The 20,306-nt window shown below is 36.4% G+C and overlaps 1 protein-coding gene across 2 annotated transcripts in view; it reads right to left on the bottom strand.

Moving 5' to 3' along the window:
- The window catches only part of plod1a (procollagen-lysine, 2-oxoglutarate 5-dioxygenase 1a), a 46,053-nt gene that overhangs the window by 11,675 nt on the left and 14,072 nt on the right, over positions 1-20,306 (bottom strand). For both annotated transcript variants that reach the window (XR_015497271.1, NM_001077742.2), the window contains exons 5-15: positions 19,606-19,718; positions 19,333-19,396; positions 11,628-11,725; positions 9,106-9,207; positions 7,016-7,147; positions 6,471-6,592; positions 6,014-6,118; positions 4,757-4,882; positions 2,165-2,306; positions 577-690; positions 415-480 (exon numbers count right to left, since the gene is read on the bottom strand). Coding sequence is in view for 1 of the 2 variants with exons in the window: in NM_001077742.2 (NP_001071210.2) it covers positions 415-480; positions 577-690; positions 2,165-2,306; positions 4,757-4,882; positions 6,014-6,118; positions 6,471-6,592; positions 7,016-7,147; positions 9,106-9,207; positions 11,628-11,725; positions 19,333-19,396; positions 19,606-19,718 (1,184 nt within the window). In the remaining variant the exon portion in view is untranslated. The remainder of the gene's footprint in view (positions 1-414; positions 481-576; positions 691-2,164; positions 2,307-4,756; positions 4,883-6,013; positions 6,119-6,470; positions 6,593-7,015; positions 7,148-9,105; positions 9,208-11,627; positions 11,726-19,332; positions 19,397-19,605; positions 19,719-20,306) is intronic.

Raw genomic sequence — 20,306 nt, 5'->3', positions numbered from 1 at the left:
TTTGTCCTGTGAATCTTTTGTTGGTATTGCAATAAATGCATAAATAAATAAGTGATTACGCCATGTGATCAGTCATGACTGCAGCAACTTTGAGCCCCGAAGTGTCCAACCTGGTGGCTTCGTTTTCAACTCCGCCCCCGCCTGCGCTCGGCTAATCAGGTAGATCACCGGCTGCAGCTGTGCTTCATGTCAAATGCACCAAACCATTCTCACTGGCAGAGCGGAGATCAAGCAAAACGCTATTGGCTGTTTTTTAAAGGGGATGAGCTACACTATATCCCTCCCTCTTTTCGTGTTTCGGTTGAGATTGTGTCAAACATCGAATTCAAAATACACACTTCAAAGCAATTTTACGTGACTTTTATAGGGTCAATTCATAGATTGTGTAATTTTATTGCTTGGGTGAATACTCACTGTTTCTATAAACTCGTCTTTTAAAACTCTGGAATAATTTGGATGAATGTATCGTTCCTCCCATTCCTGTTTCACAGAAAAAAAAGTATAAGACAAAAAATACACCGTAAACTAACAATAAATGATGCATTTCCAGTATAATATTTGTAAATGTAATCTTACCACAGGATTTTCAAAGATCTGCCAGAGATCATTGTGCAAGTGGTTTGTTTGGTAATTGTCGGTCGATAAAACTCGACCGAAAGTATCCATATTTGTCACAAACATAAAGACACCCTGGGAATGAGAAAACATATCTCAATATATTTATCCAAAAATGTCAAATTGCATTATACACTCACTGGCCACTTTATTAGGTATGCCTTACAAGTACTAGGTTGGACACACTTTTGTCTTCAGAAATTCTTAATCCTTCTTGGTATAGATTCAACAAAGTACTGGAAGTATTCCTCAGAGTTTTTGCTCCATATTGACATGATAGCATCACACAGTTGCTTTAAATTTGTCGGCTGCACATCCATGATGGGAATCTCCAGTTCCACCACATCCTCCATTAAATTGAGCTCTGGTGACTGTGGAGGCCATTTGAGTACAGTGATCTCATTGTCATGTTAAAGAAACCAGTCTGAGATGATTCGCACTTTACAACATGGCACGTTATTCTGCTGGAAGTAGCTATCAGAAGATCGGTTGTTCTGAGTGGCTACTTAAATTACTGTTGTCTTTCTATCAGCTGGAACCAGTCTGGCCATTCTCCTCTGACATCAACAAGGCATTTGCGCCCACAGAACTGCCGCTCACTGGATATTTTCTCTTTTTTAGACCATTCTCTGTAAACCCTAGAGATGGTTGTGCGTGAAAATCCCCGTAGATAAGCAGTTTCTGAAATACTCAGACCAGCCCGTCTGGCACCAACAACCATGCCACGTTCAAAGTCACTTAAATCCCCTTTCTTCCCCATTCTGATGCTCCGTTTGAACAGATCATCTTGACCATGTCTACATGCCTAAATGTATTGAGTTGCTGCCATGTGGTTGGCTGATTAGAAATTTGCGTTAACAAGCAGTTAGACAGGTGTACCTAATAAAATGGCCATGAGTTTATATAATTTTCAATTTTAAACTTCAGCTCACATAACATTAAATCAAGTGTTAAAAAAGTGACAATAAAACAACATTTACTTCCATCTGATCTTATTCAAATATGTCAAAGAACAAATGATCGTTAAAATTATTCTCTAATTTAAACTATTAAAAACTTCTTGACAAATAGAAATATTTGGAGTTCAGAACAACTTTAAATGAAAGAAAATATCAGTTCTTCATTTATAGTAATGCACATTAGTAAAAACCTTTGAATAATGATAATAAAGAATATGAATAATAATAAATTTATGATGAATAATAATCAATTTATGGCATGTTTAAAGGGATAGTTCACCAAAAACTAAAAATTTACTCTCCCTACACTTTCACAAACCTATTTGAGTTTCTTTATTCAGTTCAACACAAAGGAAGAAATTCTGTAGAAAGCTGAACACCTGTAACCATTGACTTCCATTACTTTTTTCTACTATGGAAGTCAATGGTTACAGGTTTTCAGCTTTCTTCAAAATATCTTTTTTTGTTCAAAACAAGACAGAAATTAGAAAAGATTTTGAAAAAGTAAATAGTGAGCGAATTTGTGTTTTGAGTGAACTATCCCTTCAAGTGAGTTCCTGTGCCATATTTATAAGATTCTTAAGTCTGACCTTGTTTCGTATTTTTTCACAGAAGGCCATATCTGGGTCCAGCGTTGTGGACTTGAACAGGTCTGGATCTTTGAGGTCAGTCCTCAGCGTGTCTGCTTTTATCAGGAATATGTGAGAGACGTATGGCACATTCCACAAACCACTGCGGAAAAACACAGAATGAGCACAAAATCTGAAGACTTCTTCATACTTATAGAGAAGTACAATATAGTCATTTAAAAACTCAGACCAGGTATATACAGGAATCAGCGAGTGACGCTTTTAAAAGGTGGTCCACTACGATATGATATTTTAAACTTTAGTTGATGTGTAATGTAGCTGTGTGAACATAAACAACATCTCTGAATGAAAGACGCTTAAAGTTCAATGCAAAGGGAGACATTGGCTTTCACAGCATTAGCTTAGCAAAGCCTACAGGGAACGGAGTGGGTTAATGATGTCATCAACCAGGGATATTCAATTAGTTTGTCACGAGAGCCAGTTAATGAAAAGCATCCTAAACGAGGATCCAGAGAGATATGACTTGCAATATAAGTGATGACACAACAGCATATAAGAGCCTATATGTTGTGTTTGTGCACATAAAGACACCCATGTTGACATTTTCTACATTAAAACGTTAATATGTTGTATTTTGAAACTACATAACATCACTGCATTGTACAATGTTGCTTTTTTTTTTACAAACAAATTCATTTCGAGGCACAAAACCAGTGTTTTGCTCAAGTAGGTTTCTTCTACATTTAAACACATTCAAAGAAAACAAAAATAGTTTATAATATAATTTAACATTTTATTGCAGTTATTTTAATGATGATTTTCAGCTTCATTTTGCCAGTCTTTACGGTCACATGATCCTTTAGAAATCACTCTATTATTAAATATTACTATTATTATTCATTCATTCATTCATTTTCTTTTTCGGCTTAGTCCCTTTATTATCTGGAGTTGCCACAGCGGAATGAACCGCCAACTTATCCAGCATATGTTTTACACAGCGGATGCCCATCCAGCTGCAACCCATCACTGGGAAACACCCATACACACACATACACTACAGCCAATTTAGCTTACCCAATTCACCTGTACCGCATGTCTTTGGACTCTGGGGGAAACTGGAGCACCCAGAGGAAACCCACGTGAACACAGGGAGAAGATGCAAACTCCACACAGAACACGGAAATGCCAACTGACCCAGCCGAGGCTCGAACCAGTGGCCTTCTTGCTGTGAGGCGATAGTGCTAACTACTATGCCACTGTGATGCCCAAAATGTTATTATTATTAATGTAAGAGTAATAAAACCAATAATGACTGGAGTAATAATTTCATTTGAAACTACATACAATGAGAAACCATTCATTCATTTTCTTGTCGGCTTAGTCCCTTTATTAATCTGGGGTCGCCACAGCGGAATGAACCACCAACTTATCCAGCAAGTTTTTACGCAGCGGATGCCCTTCCAGCTGCAACCCATCTCTGGGAAACATTCACACACATTCACTCACACACTACGGACAATTTAGCCTACCCAATTCACCTGTACCGCATGTCTTTGGACTGTGGGGGAAATCGGAGCACCTGGAGGAAACCCATGCGAAGGCAGGGAGAACATGCAAACACCACACAGAAACACCAACTGAGCCGAGGTTCGAACCAGAGACCCAGCGACCTTCTTGCTGTAAGGCGACGGCACTACCTACTACGCCACTGCCTCGCCCAATGAGAAACCAGTTATTTAAAATTTTTATCCACTTATATATTTTTTCTCATTTAATGAATGCCGCCTTGATGAACAGAATAATTTTCTTAAAAAAAAAAAAGCATGAAAAAAAATGACCAATATAATTCTCAATATAAAATTTAACCGTTCAGTATGACCTCCACGGTTCAATACGCGCTTGTGAATTGCGGTTTTCTCGGTTTTGTGTTTAAATAATTTATGTGCGGTTTACATCTCCCCGAATTGACTGTATGTGCCTGTAAGTCCATGAGCTGAGATGAGGAAACTCCCCGCGAGGAAATATCCAATCACTATGCTCTAAAGTTAGGGGGCGGATATAAAGGAGGATATATCAAAAAATAACGTGATTTTCTACAAATTAAGCATGAGCACACATTGCTTTGCACCCCATAAACACAACCAAGCCTTATAAATACACTCTGGATCATCTCTTTAAGACTTTCCATATGTTTTAAGACCACTTTTATAGCCACGTTAGGCTTCAACATCTCTATAATGAAGCACAAGAGAATCTATTTACTTGACTACCCACATGATATCTTCACAAGACAGAGAACTACTAAATAAACTCCTATTTAATGAATTAATGAAACTTTAGATCCTATTTAACACAACTCAACACATTCATCTGTAAACACACTGAAGACTCTGGTCTACATTTTTTTATGACCAACTGATTTTTTTTTTTTTAAGAATTTAGAATTTTAGGCACTTTCTTCATGATCCACGCAAATATTCAAGAGACATTAGTAGATAGTGATGTAAAATAGATTCGAAAATTAAAAATGATGTTGTAAAAAAACAACATCTGTGATAAAAACACTTCACAGGACCTTTAAGACTAACTTACACGCGGTGTCCCTGAACAATGTCCACGTAATCCTCTGAGCGGGCGTAGAAACCATCTGCACTGAGAGCACCCCAGAAGTTCGTCCACAGTCGCCCCGGTTTGGTCAGCATTGGTGCAATAAAAGGCCTGGGATGGTCATGGAATAATTACAAGCAAGGAAAAAGAAAACAATCAGTTCGAAGCAGAAATCTAGAAGTTTGAAGAACTTAAATGTTAAGCATTTGAATAAATAATTCAGTTATAGATATAGATTATTTATTGTTACATTCAAATTTTTGTTTTATTTTAGTTTAGCTTTTATTTTGTCTTTATAAACACGTGCTTAACTGTATTTTACATAGTTGTATATGATTTGAAATTTCATTAAATTCAATTCAATTCATTTGTTTTTTTTTTCGGCTTAGCCTTTTATTAATCTGGGATCGCCACAGCGGAATGAACCGCCAACTTATCCAGCACATGTTTTATGCAGCGGATGCCCTTCCTATTGCAACCCATCACTGGGAAACATTCATACACACTCATTCACACACACACACACACACACACACACACACACACACACACACACACACACACACACACACACACACTACAGACAGTTTAGCTCACCTATGTTACCTGTACCACATTGTTTTTTATACTTTTTGGAGCACCCGGTGGATTAAATTAAATTATTTGTCATGTAATTGTTTCCTAAAAAATGTCATTATTTTGATTGTCATTTTAATGCTGTCTAAAAGCGCAAACATATATTTATACATATATACTTTTCTTTACTTTGTTTTAAATAAATAACTAATAAATAACACAATTAAATTTATTAAAAAATTATCATATTAAATTAAATAAAAATAAATAAATAAAAATATTTGATTTGTCACAATTAATGAATTCTAACAATATTTATTTATATTTTTACTTGGTTGTAAATAAAATAAAATAAATAATAAATAGCACAACTAAATCGATGGACAAACTGTCACACTATCAAAATCGAATCGAATAGAAAAATAATTCTATTTGTCATGTTTACTGTTTCCTAAAAACATTCCTACATATTTTTACTTTGTTATAAACAAAATTAAATTAAATTAAATTAACAATTAACCAATTAATTATCTCCTAAAAACATTTCTATATATTTATATACATTTTTAAGTTGTTTAATTTTATTTTACTTCGTCAACTTCAACTAAACAAGATTAAACAATTCACAATCTGCCCTAATTAAACAGGTACAGGCGCTTCACTCACTTGTTGTGCTCAATTAGGATTCTAAGTGTGTCTTCGTTCTTTAAAACCACATCCACGTCTATGCTGAAGAAGTATTCACAGTCGATGTCTTCTCGGCACATATCACTGCAACAAAAATACACAAAAGAAATCAATGGACCATTCAGAGCACAGAGAAACCACTGTTGAGTGTTAAGGTGAACCATATGGACATTATATGTGTTTTAAAAATTACGAAAAAATAGAGTTTTTGTTAACCTTCATAATGCAACCAACAAAATCTTTTTAAAAATCCATAGTTTCAGTAAAAAAATATTCTCTTTACAGTTATCTTTACATTATCTGATACTCTCTTTACAATTATCTTTATGGAGAAAAGAATAAACCTGGATTTAGTTTGGGTCCTTTTGGGGGAGGGTTATGTTTAGAGCAACACTAAATGCTTGTAATTAACAACAGTAATAAAAAGCACACTTACAATCCAAGGTTACGTGAGGACACAGGATCAATGTCCTCCTCTGGTCCAATCAGCTTCACACCCTGGTATTCAGACTCGTGAGAATCCAGAAATGCATGTATGTGTTGTTCATGATGTGTTTCCTGCACATATTCAATACGTTCATCAGATGTACATCAGCCTTGGTTATTGTGCATTAAATATAAAAGCCAATCTATTAGCAGTCACAAAGAGATACGATTCCAGTAGTATTTTTAAGAGCTTGTTTACAATATGGTGCCATTAGTTCATGTATTTAATATAATTAACTAAAAATGGACGAGAAAAATGCATCGTAGTTCATATATATGTATATGTACGTATGTAAATATATCTTTGGACTGTGGGGGAAACCAGAGCACCAGGGAGAAATCCACGCCAGCACGGGGAGAACATGCAAACTCCACACAGAAATGCCAACTGGCCCAGTCGGGACTCGAACCTGCAACCTTCTTGCTGTAAGGCAACAGTGCTAACCACTGAGCCACCGTGCCACTCCTATGGCAAATCTGAACATCATATTTTACCTGATTATAAATGAAGAGCTTGAGTCTGTTTTTGGGGTATTTCAGATTAAATAACCGCTCAAAGAAGACGGTGACGAAGGGTGTGGGCTGTTGGATGAAGATCCCAATGACCACCACAGGATATTCACTCTCCTGCAGACAAAAAAAAGGAAAAGAAAACAGGCACAATAAAAAATTATTAATATAGCAAACCAATATTCAGTCCAAGCTCTCTAATTCTGAATATATAGTGTATATATACAGTTGAAGTCAGAATTATTAGCCCCCATGTTTATTTTTTTCCCTCATATATTTTTCATGACACTTCTATACAGCCTAAAGTGTCATTTAAAGGCTTAACTGGGTTAATTAGCTTAACTAGGCAGGTTAGGGTAATTAGGCAAGTTATTGTGTAATAAGGGGTTTGTTTTGTAGACTATCGAAAAAAATATAGCTAAAAGGGGCTAATAATATTGACCTTAAAATGTTGTTTCAAAAATTAAAAACTGCTTCTATTCTAGCCAAAATAAAACAAATAAGACTTTCTTCAGAAGAAAAAATATTATCAGACATACTGTGAAAATGTCCTTGCTCTGTTAATCATCCTTTGGGAAATATTTAAAAAAGAAACAAAAATTCAAAGGGCTGCTAATAATTCTGACAATATATATATATACATACAGTTAGGTCCATAAATATACACCAACACAATGATTTTGAAATGGCCAAGTCAATCACCTGACCTGAATCTAATTGAGCATGCATTTCATTTGCTGAAGACAAAACTGAAGGGAAAATGCCCCGAGAAAAAACAGGAGCTGAAGACAGTTAGACCCTTAAGAAGTGGGAGGCACATATGCAAACTGCTGTAATTCCTACAGCGTTCACCTGGTTTGGATGTAAATACCCTCAAATTAAAGCTGACACTCTGCAGTTAAAGCACATCTTGTTTGTTTAATTTCAAATCCATTGTGTTGGTGTGTAGAGCCAGAAATATTAGAATTGTGTTGACGTCCAAATATTTATGGGCCTAGCTGTGTATATTTTATATACAGTTGAAGTCAGAATCATTTGCCCCCTTCGAATTTGTTTTCCTTTTTTAAATATTTCCCAAATGATGTTTAAAACATAGCAAGGACATTTTCACAGTGTGTCTGATAATATTTTTTCTTTTGGAGAAAGTCTTATTTGCTTTACTTCGACTAGAACAAAAGCCGTTTTTAATTTTTAAAACACCATTTTAAGGACAACATTTTTTTCGATAGTCTACAGAACAAACCTTTGTTATACAATAACTTGCCTAATTACCCTAACCTGCCTAGTTAACCTAATTAATCTAGTTAAGCCTTTAAATGTCACTTTAAGCTGTATAGAAGTGTCTTGAAAAATATCTAGTCAAATATTATTTACTGTCATCATGACAATGATAAAATAAATCAGTTATTAGAGATGAGTTATTAAAACTATTATGTTTAGAAATGTGCTGAAAAATCTCCTCTCCGTTAAACAGAGATTGGGTAAAAAAATAAACAGGGAGGTTAATAATTCAGGGGGGCTAATAATTTTGACTTCAACTGTATATACTGTTTCAGTACTTCATTTTAAATGCATAAACAGTGATTTAAGTTACCAACTACTGTCTATATTAATATTATTTGTAATATTATATACTATATGATTATATAGTATATAAAGACCAAAACATAATAACATAACATGCAGAAGAAAAAATGACATATTGTATTCACAAATTTTCCATCAACTTAAAAATAAGCTGCTACGTTTGATTAAATTGCTACCTTTTTAATTAAACCATGACCATTTTCCACTATTTTGTTCTCATTTTTGCCAAAATGTGGCCAAGGTGAACTCATTAGATTAAGTTATACCAACAATGACTATAATATAAATATATTTAATAAGTTGTAATAATACATTTGTAATTAATGACCACATGTACTCTGTATACATGCATCATTGACATAAATCATGACTCCCTAAAAGTGGATTTGAATGCAATTATTTAATACAGCCATACAAACACAACCATATCTCAAGGATAAGCGTAAAATCGAAACCATGAAAACAATGAATGAGTGTAAAGGGCTGACCTGCAGTCCGGAAAGCAGCCGCCGATCCTGATTACACATTGTGCAGCCAGTCTCAAATGTCCACAGATTCGGGATGTAGTTCCCTAGGTAGTTTATCTGAAGCTGAAGAAAAAAAAGAGCACAAAATAAATCAGGTTGAACTGAAGACAGTTGTTAAAGAAGATCTTGCCTGAATATTACGGTCATTTACATAACAAAATAACATCATCTCCTCTCTTAAGGCTCGTACACACCGGGACGCTTTTCGCTTGCGTTAATCGTCAGCGTTTTTCAAGGATTCAAACCCAAGCAATTTTCACTGGCGTCGAGCAGAAGAGTATGCAAAACCACTCCTTGACGTTACATGGTGCTGCACTACTTTAAGCTTCTGACATCCGCTTGTAACAAAGAAGAAGACAAAGTTGACTATTCATAGGCTGCGTCCGAAACCGAAACCGTCCGAATCCGAGATGCGCACTCCAGAATCTCGCCGGAAGTAGTAAGTCATCCGGGTACTTCTCGCATACTGATTTTCGAATTTTAAGAATTCGGACATACTACTCTGCTCGCATACTGATTTTAGCATACTATATAGTATGGAAGTATGCGGTTTCGGACGCAGCCATAGAATTCGAAAATCAGTATGTGAGAAGTACCCGGATGACTTCTGGCAAGATTCTGAAGTGCGCATCCCATGCACGCTGCGCTATCCCATGATGCCCCACGAGAGAATTCATGAATGGGAGTGACGCGACGCAATTGACGCAGGTAAGTCATGTGACCACGACAAAATGTCGAATGTAGTACATCCGAATTCCATTCATACTTTTAACATACTTTTCACGCGACGCTTCAAAACAAAAAAACGAGCATGGGGCGTTTTTAAAAAATGATGCTTTTACGCCTGCCATTTTGCATGTTGGTGTGCACGATCACATTGATGTCCTCTATTTAGTCACAAGGCGTTAAACATCTATGGAAAACGCAAGCAAAAAACGTCTCGGTGTGCATGGGCCTTAAGTCTACTAAAGGAGGTCAAGCCTTCTCATTTATGGCTTCTAAACTCTGGAATATAGCCTTCCAGTATTTAGTGGGGAAAAATATTTATTAATATTCATGTATTTATATTGTATCGTCTCTTATTGGAAATATATAAACTGTTTATTAGCACTTATTAAGTATGATCTTATTTTACATCCCTAAACCTACCCAATATCCAACCCAGGCTCATTGTGGAAACGTAGTCCCACGGACGTTTCTGGAGACCGCGGAATACATGATTGACTGCGCGACCGGCCAATCGACCGACTCGCCCTCCTCCTTCCCTGAACCCAACCGATTTTACCGATCGACCCGCCCGCCTGCTCGCTTCCCTAAACCCGAGCAACAGTTCACAAAAGCCGTCCAAAAAAAAAAAAAGCCCTGATTTTTATTATTCCACCGCGTTTTCGGATTTCGCCGCGTTCTCACCCTGTCACGAAACTCGTTCACTTAATTTTTGGGATTCTGTTTTTGTCTAACCTGATTGCTGGAGCTGCTCTTTCCCGGACTCGAAACCGGTCGACGTGGTCAACCCCTCTCCACATCTCGAGCCTGCCGACGTACGCGCTGAGCTGAGTGGACAAACGGGTTGCAGCGGGGAAGCCCTCCACAAGGAGGTAAGGCAAGCGTGAAAGGGAACAGCGTCACACCACCCCACAGCGTTCGCTTGAAAAAAATAAACGCGGCCGTACGTACCCCCCGGGACGTATTCCGCTGTCTCCAGAAACGTCCGCGGGACTACATTTTCAGAATGAGCTTGAGTTGCCAATATCTAAACCCTACTACCACCTTATACTCCAAAAAAAATTATATGTTGGCTTTAACTAACTTTTTTTATGTCAACAGGTTCCACGTAACCGAGTTTATTTATTTGAGTGAACTTAAGTTTGAGTGAAATATTTATTTGAGTGAACTTAAGTTAGTTACATAAAGGTAATGTAATGTTGTTTAGTTCAATCAACACAACATTTATAATTTAGCTTTAATTCATTTACACTGTTAAAAAAGTCTGTTATATTTACGGAAAAATACCAGCAGTGGTTGCCAGGAATTTTCTGTAAAAATACGGAAGTTTTATAGGACTGTTTAAATTTAAAGAAAATAACCATATTTCATCAACTGATACAATGCTCAGTTTACAAAAACCTAGTTTAGCTCACAAAAACGTAAAGTCATTCAATGCACTCATGTGTTCATGTGTGTACAATTAGCAAACAGATCTTCACGGCATTAGTAACTACACAGTTACCTTTAAACAAAAGAAGATGCAGCACAATATCAGCTATCTTTAGTTCATATTGGACTTGCACACAGATGCTACTATCTTCCACAATGGTATTAATAAGCAGCTTATTAGTAATATATTGAACTAAAAAGTAAACGGTTTGTTAATAGTGTGAATTATACATTAAAATAAAGTGCGATCAACATTGATCTTGACCTGAAATAGTCATAAATTGCTGATGTGGTAAAAAACAACCAAGCAGTCCTTAGCCTCATACTTTTGTGGGTCCGTTTCCATGAATAATAACAGGCAGGGTGTCATAAAGCACATTCCTGGCTCGCACACGTCCATCTTCAAACTTCAGCACGACCTCGTCTGTTTGAACAATTAAACACACACACACACACACATTTAAGTTTAATGCAGTCATTGAGATTGTAAGTTAAATCATTAACTCTGCCTAAATCTGTTTAGTTATAAGGTTAGCTGAATGGCCATGGCTCATTTCTAAAGAGTTTCCTCCTCCATATGTCTCTTGGGAGTCTGTAATGGATACTTCTGATCGAGAAAGAAAAATGAAGCTTTAGAAAGAGCCTTTTGAAGCTCAAACAGTGACCCTTTCAGATTTTGGGAAACCAGGAAACGAATTCCTGATTTTAGCTGAGAATGAATGGGAGACTCAGGGTCAATGAGATCGTATTACGTTTACTTAAGTTATTATATGCAGCACACCACACAGCCTGTTAGATAGAAGCCAAGTGTCTAATTTAGTTATCGATATAAAGTGTAAAGCAGCATACTTTTTCTGATCTGTACATATTAACATATATTAAACAGGACTATGCAATATGACAATATATACTTTGAAGAATGAATTAGAAGAATGGCAGTTTGTAAGTATGAGTCAATTGACAAATGACTGATACCTGTGTCTTTGCAGCGATTGAGATGCTATAACAATCCTGCAGGGAAACGCCACAAAAAGAGAGACTGTTGCTTGCCTGACCATCTCTGTGTAATAAACTTGCATTTGGATCCGCACTCGTTTGTCAGCGTCCCCTTAACATTACAGTTTCCTTTTCATTTAAGATTTGAGACTGAATCATTCCATTTGACGTAAACTTCGACATGTTTTACATCCTTTAAATAGTATTAAATAAAATGTAGCAATTGTAATTTTAAAGTTGTGAGAATTTGAATCAGTTGTATCTTGTATGTTATTTTTTCCAGACCTTTTTTGATCCAAAATACAACTGTTAAATTACAACATTGAGCATGTATTGGCATTTTATCAAAGGTGTTTAATCGTAATGGTTTAGGGAAAATTGTTTTAATTAACATTTTTTCTCTAGAACTTTTAGTGCAGTTACTTTATTGATGGTGTTTGATCATAATAACCTCTGAAAAGTCTGTAAAATAACAGTGTTTCTTTATAAAACTCTTAGGGCTCTATTTTGACGGTCCATGCGCAGAGCGCAAAACGTAGGGCGCAAACGCTTTCAGGGCATGTCAGAACGCATTTTTGCTAATTTAAGGATGGGAAAATCTGCTTTGCGCCGTGGCGCATGGTCTAAAAGGGTTGAGTTTATTTTCTTAATGAGTTATGGGTGTGTTTTGAGAATAAACCAATTAGAGTCTCATCTCCCATTCCCTTTAAGAGCCAGCTGCGTCGCACCAAGAGCGCATTCGCTATTTACAGGACGCAAAGTAAGTCTAAGTGGAAAAACTGAGCATTTCACAAGCTAACAGTTAGCAGTTTTTTTTTTTTTTTTAACAGAAAACTGTTAAACGGAGCATCTACTGCGTGAGAATGAATAAATGAACAATAAAAACGAAGTGTGCTTAAAAACCTGAGTTATATCCTAAAACACATGCTGTGCCCCATATGGTCTAAAACCTGACAGGTGGGCAAATCTAAGCTTGTTTTAATAAAACAAATATAAATATGGACATAATAAATAATACTGCTAATAATAATAACATTATACAAAAGCAAATTGTTATGAATGAACTGAAAAAGCCTCCCAAGATGAAGAAGACATAAAAGCAGTAATTTTTCATATTTATGTAGGCTAGAAAATAATGTTTTGTAATATTTTAATCCTTTATATTTATATCCTATATCTATTCTTATTATATGCCATATATATCCTTAATATTTCATTTTTTCATATGTAAAGATATTTGCCTATTGCTCTCTTGTGTGTATTAAGCAGTGCGTAAGCGAGGCGCAACTCTGCGCCGGAGTTTAGACCGGGTTTGTTTTGGTCTAATGAAAAATCTATTATAGTTTCTCAAAATAGCGACGAGCCAGCAGTACGCCTCAGAACGCCTTTCTTTTTAGACCAGAATGCCTATGGGCGAACATATGAGCGCTAATGCATTTGCTATTTAAACAGCGTAGCGCAACGCCTCAAAACGACTCTTGCGCCAAGCTGAAACTAGCAAAAGACTATTGCGCCACGCCTTGCGCCACACTGTGCCGGGTGTATGATAGGGCCCTTAGTGTGTAACTTTATTGAACATATTTGATTGTAATAATCAAGGAAAAGTCTTTAAAATAACAGTGTTTTTCTGTAAACATTTTAATCAAAATATCTGTAGATTTATGATTTTTGCAGTTTATTTTAACAAAGACATTTTACCTTTTTGAGGATTTCTTCTGTAAATTATTTGAAAAGTGAATCATTCATTAAGAGTCGTTTCAAGAGTCGTAGAAAAAAAAAACAGGACACAACTGCAATAGTTATGAACTTTGCGTTGCTGTTTACTTTGACCTTATTGTCCGTTTGTTCTGTTTTCCACCATCATTAGTTAATTATACAAAAAGGGACATCTTAACTTTTACTCATAAACAACATATTCACTGAAACATGGCCATCTCACAAAAAAAGTGACAAAATTTTTCTCTCAATACACAGAAAATACATTGAATACTGCAAACTTTACATACATAGAAAGCCATTCTGTATCACCAACTATTCAAGCATATGTTTCATGCAGAGAATGCCCTTCCAGCTGCAACCCAATATTGGGAAACACCCATACACACTCACATTCACACACATTCGCTATGGACAATTTAGTTCAATTCACCTATAGAACATATCTTTGGACTGTGTGGGAAACCCACGCCAACACGGGGAGAACAAGCAAACTAACCACTGAGCCACCGTGTCGCCTCATTAAATGAGTGAGTAAATACTTTTTTTGGTGAACTATCCCTTGAAGTTACAGACCATTTGAGCTCTCTCATGCCACCATACTGTTGTAGTCAAATAATGCATTCATTAGAATAAATGCCTCAATCATTTAAGTCCTAAAGCAAACCTCATTTTAAAAACGTGTTTATAGATTCTAAGGTCAGTAGGAAACCATATTGAAGCCAAAATAGTAGTTTACAACACATGTTTAGTTTATGTATATTAATCTCTTACAAATGCAACCAAACCTAAATATTTACATTGCTACAATAGCTTTTCCCCAGACTAAATGCACAGTGTTTTTTCTCCAAACCGAACTCAACAGTAGCTTCAGTGTGGCACACCTGGCCTGGGAAGTCCTGCTGAGACGGCGTACGTGTTCACAGGCACATCTTACAGTTAACTTTAACATCCCAGCCACAAATGCCATTACAGGCAACCCGGGAGACTCGCTCTCCTCCCACAGCCCTGGCAGAGGGTCAAAAAACTACAGCAAAGCCTCTAATACAACAGCTTCTGACACATGAAACCAATCAGCACCCGAGACCCTCAGCAAAATGCTTCATTAGCCGTTCCTTATTAAGCTTAGAGACAGAGGAAACTTCCCAGCAGGGATCAGTGAACCAAAACTGTCCTGACGCTGCACAAAACATTTAAAGAGCTGATGTTAGAGAGAATTTCACAGAAGCCTCTTTTACCCTGAACATAAATGAACGTAAAGGATTGCCAATCTTCAACGCTTTGGTGCACAGATTTAAGCTTGGTCTCGTTTTAAATAAGACACTTGTCAGATTGTAGCTAAAGTGAACTTTTTTTTTAATAAAATAAAAGTTATGTCTTTAGGTTTATGATAATAATGTATGTTTTATTATATTGCATAAATCATGTCTTTTACAAAACCTGTTTTTGCCAGAAAATGTAGTACTTAATATCTGAACAAATTATTTTACAAATAGCGCTCTATTCAACTGAATGGGGAGACTCATGAAATGGTAATAATAAACGTTTACAAAGCGATATATTCGATACGTTCACAATCGCAGTATATATGTCCATGCCTAATATCCAGAAAGTGATTATTGTTATTATTTTTATTTTTTTATAAATTGTTAAATGTTTGGTATTTGTTATGCAGCAAGCCCAGAGATTGTTGTGTACACTATGATTTTATATAAAATTAACTTTATTGTGTGATAGGAATAAAACGTGATCATAAACGAATGATTTCTCCACTCAAATGAGTGGCGGCTTGGACCTGGAAACAGTATTACATACGTCACAAACACGTCACCACTTAACAAGCTGATTGGTGAACAGTATGGGCTCTATTTTACTGATCTAATCGCAAAGTCTAAAGTGCATGGCGCAGAAGCATTAAGGGAGTGTCTGAATCCACATTTGCTTCTTAAGGTCGGAAAAATATGGGTTGTGCTTATTCTCTTAATGAGTTATGGGTGTGTTTTGAGCATAACGTGTATTAAACCAAGCAGAGTCTCATCTCCCATTCTCTTTAAGAGTCACGACATGGCGCATCTGCTATTTACATGGCGGACTTTGTGGAACAACTAAATGCTTCACTAGCGAGAAAACAGTTAAACAGACTATCTGTAGTGCGAGGATAAAGAATGAGCCTTGTCCATTCGGCCTCTTTACTTTACTTTTACTCTTTAATCTTTTACTATAGTGGAGTGAGGAAACAGTGTTGTACTAAAGACATCTATTAGGCTACATACTTAATTTCGTTTGTTAAGCACAAAGATTTGTTTCAACAATTATTTCTAAATTCAGTTTTAATTTCCAGCAAATTAATACATGAGCAATAAAAACTTACTGTGGTAAAAAAAACTGAGTGATATCCAAACACTCATTAAATGACAAAAACTTTGCGCCACTGACTTTAGACCAGCTTTTAGTTAGGCCCCGTTTACACTAATGCGTTTTAGTTTGAAAACGCATAAGTTTTGCTACGGTTACGCCATCCGTCCACACTACGCCGGAGTTCTCGAGCGCCGAAAACGGAGCGTTTCGAAAACGCTGGAGAGGCCGTTTTCATTCTAAAACGCTGCAGCTCCGTCTCAGTGTGGATGGGGAAAGACGGAGACATCTAAAAACGGAGGCGGGGCTGCAGACATTCGCCTCTCTGATTGGGGCTTTTCCTCAATATTAAGTAGCCTAACACACAGTTCAGTCCTGAATCTTCTCCGTGTAAGTTCAGACTTCGCAAGTTTGATCAAGGCTGCATCTCTTCTTCTCAGTTTGATATGGAAAACATACCGAGGACACGCGTCAATCTTCACAGGGAACAGTGTACTTTATAACTTCATTCACATCACCTTGGCTACGTTGTTTCACTTTCTCAACAATAAAATGTAAACTTGATATAAGGAACTGCCTATTTTTATTTTAATATTAACAACTAAACAGACAGCAGAAATGTTGAGGCGTCGTGCTGCATGAGCGTCATCTTCACTGTGTGCATATTTATAACAAAACGGAGCCGATAACAACTGCCTCCTTTCAATTTCAGTGAAAATACGAAACACACCCTCTCTTTTGCTGAATATCAGTTTTAATAATCGATAATGGCCATTATAAAAGTATAACATACAATAAGTTTATACATTATAGGAAATAAAGGCAAGCGATCAGTCAATATACAGAATGTAGGCTACGTGCTTACATTAATCATTAACTTATCTTTGCGCTCAGCCAAAACACGTTACCTGAGAACAAGTAATAGATTCCAGTGACCAAAGTCAGGGAATATGTCGTTAGATAAAGACAACAAGATGAATGAAATATCACGTTTAATAAATATAGTGAGATTAGATCCAGCGGGAGATGCTTGATGAGAAGTCCGACTAGCAGAGCTCTCATCTGGGTAGATGGGCTCCAGCGATTGCCAAAGTGTGTGTGTGTGGTCACGTGATGTGCGTTTTCAGCGTTTTGGTGTGGACGGAGAGCAGTTCAGAAACGCTGGGTAAAACGCGAGTGTGGACGCGGATCGTTTTCATTCTAAAACGCCGTTTTAAAACTAATACGCACTAGTGTAAACGGGGCCTTAGTCAACAGAACGTTCTATTTCTGCTTTCTCAAAACAGCAAGGTGCCAACGACGCAACGTAATACACCTTTTCAGACCAGCACACCCATGAGTCCACCAAGTGGTGCAAATTAATTCGCTATTTAAACAGCCTGGTGCAAAACTTAAATATTACCGTTGCGCTGGTCTGAAAACAGCAACAAATCACAGCATACATGCCTTGCGCCTTATTGTGCTGGGTGTATGATAGTGCTGTATTTCTTCATTCTGTGAATGTTTTTTCACAATATTTGTACGTAGACACATTTTTAAAGTGGTATGAGCAATTTGGAGGTTTTTGATTTGTAATTACCCTCTAATAATCATCTAAATATTTTTTTACATGTGGATTGCTGTAGCGAAGTCATTCTTTACACCTATGATGAATATACCCATTGCAAATTAAAAAAATAGCTCAATGATATCTATACAAAAATCCATTGCCAGGTTTAAAAACTTTAGAAATTTTAAGCTTTCAAATGATATATAGTTTGTCATGATTGATTTACGGTTAGACTATGATATTATGGTTTAAAATGTAAGAGAAAACGTTCCCATAGGTTAAAGGATGACAGTACTTTTCTTTGCTCTTCCTCCGTAAAAAATAAATAAATATAAATAAATAAATAAAATAAATAAATAAAAACAATGTATAATACACTACCTTACAAAAGTCTTGTCGCCTATCCAAATTTTAAGACCAGCAAAATAATAATTTGACTTCCAGTTGATTACTAGAATCAGAAGTGGCTTATATGAAAGACAAAGGCCTTTAGATTATGCTTATTCTACCAAAATAAAATATGATCATGCTTTGATTTTTAATAATTTAATTAGGACAGTAAGGTCTGACTTTGCTTAGATAAAAGTCTTGCCACTTAACAGAAATAATGTCCAGTATAGACTATACTACTCACATCAATGAGCTTGGACGACTGCATCCATACATCCCTGCAACGACTCAAAAACCTTATTAATAAAGTCATCTGGAATGGCAAAGAAAGCGTTCTTGCAGGACTCCCAGAGTTCATCAAGATTCTTTGGATTCATCTTCAATGCCCAATCAATGCTCAATAATGTTCACATCTGGTGACTGAGCTGGGCAATCCTGGAGCACCTTGATCTTCTTTGCTTTCAGAAACTTTAATATGGTATGAGAAGGAGCGCTATCCAGCTAAAGAATTTGCCCTCTTCTTTGGTTTGTAATATAAGGGGCCGCACAAATGTCTTGATACCTTAGGCTGTTGATGTTGTCATCCACTCTGCATATCTCTCGCATGCCCCCATACAGAATGTAACCCCAAACCATGATTTTTCCTTCACCAAACTTGACTGATTTCTATGAGATTATTGGGTCCATGCGGGTTCCAGTAGGTCTTCTGCAGTATTTGTGATGATTGGGATGCAGCTCAACAGATAATTCATCTACCTTCTGCCACTTTTCCAAATAATCAACTAGAGATCAAGTTATTACGTGTTGCTCTTACAAATGTGATCGATGACAGAACTTTTGTCAGGTAATGTATGTATTTAGACCTTTCCAACAATATATAGTTTGTCATAATTAGATTAGGATTTAATTGCAATATAGTGACACAAACTTAAGCTTGGCTTAAGTCAGTGGCTAATAAAGGGTTAACGTCTCAGTTGTGTTTTTATTTAAGCTTTTCTGTGATCAAGCCTAAAGCTTACACTTACCAAGAGCTCCATGAAGGTTCTGGAACAATCTGCACTTGCTGTCCAGAGTTATATTTATAGACTTCTGAAGAGGAAATGACAGGGTAGAAAACGTCAAAAAGCAGCATAAACACTTTTCAAATGTGTCATTACTGAAAGCTGTGAACTTGAATGTGCATTCTGTAAACAAGGCGCAATATCTTAAAGCGGAGCAATAAAGTTCTAGGAAACCACACTATGGTTGGCACCACTTAAAATATACACTATACCAAAAGAAGAGAGAGAAAAACGTACTCTTTTCTCTTTGTTGATGTAAATCTTTGTGTAAAACAGCTGGTCGCTGTCGCCGTCAGCTCCTGACCAGTCAGAAAGCATCTTTTTAAGGTTTGCTGCATAGCCGATAAAGCCTGCAAAAAAGGGAAAGCCTACGTTACAATCATAAAAAAAGAAAGCCTATAAACAGATACAAAACATGTAATTATATGGTTTAGATGGTGTAATTAAATGACTTACAGTTATCTTTTAATTTTTACTTGTGAAAACAGAGAAGGAGTGACTCTTCAGAGAGTATGTCTGACGTATTTGCAGCTGTTTGTGTTTCTGACATCAGACCAAAAATATGGAACATTCTGAACATTTCTCAGAGATCGTAGCATATGAAACTAAAAGTTTCAGACTTCCTGATTAGCATTTCTCAGTAAACTCTTACAAAAAATATATTCAGCCACCGAATTTTTCATATTTTAGTTATTCATTCGGTCATTTTCCTTCAGCTTAGCTTCTATTACAGAGGACGCCACAGCAGAATAAACCGCACACTATTGTATTCCAGCTAGACATGACATGATAACCGTTTTCAAGGTTTACTGCATTTTGGAAAAGTCAAGGTTTTAAAACCACCAAGATTTAACTTAAAGTAACTTATGTGTAAGATTTATATTTACATTTATTTACAAATCTTTGAAACAAATGAAAGCAGAATGATTGATTTAATG

The sequence above is a fragment of the Danio rerio genome, chromosome 8 (genome assembly GCF_052040795.2).
Source record: "Danio rerio strain M-AB ecotype USA chromosome 8, GRCz13ab, whole genome shotgun sequence".
NCBI lineage: Eukaryota > Metazoa > Chordata > Actinopteri > Cypriniformes > Danionidae > Danio > Danio rerio.
The sequence above is the reverse complement of the archived record's forward strand: the minus strand, read 5'-3'. Positions and strand labels throughout refer to the sequence as shown.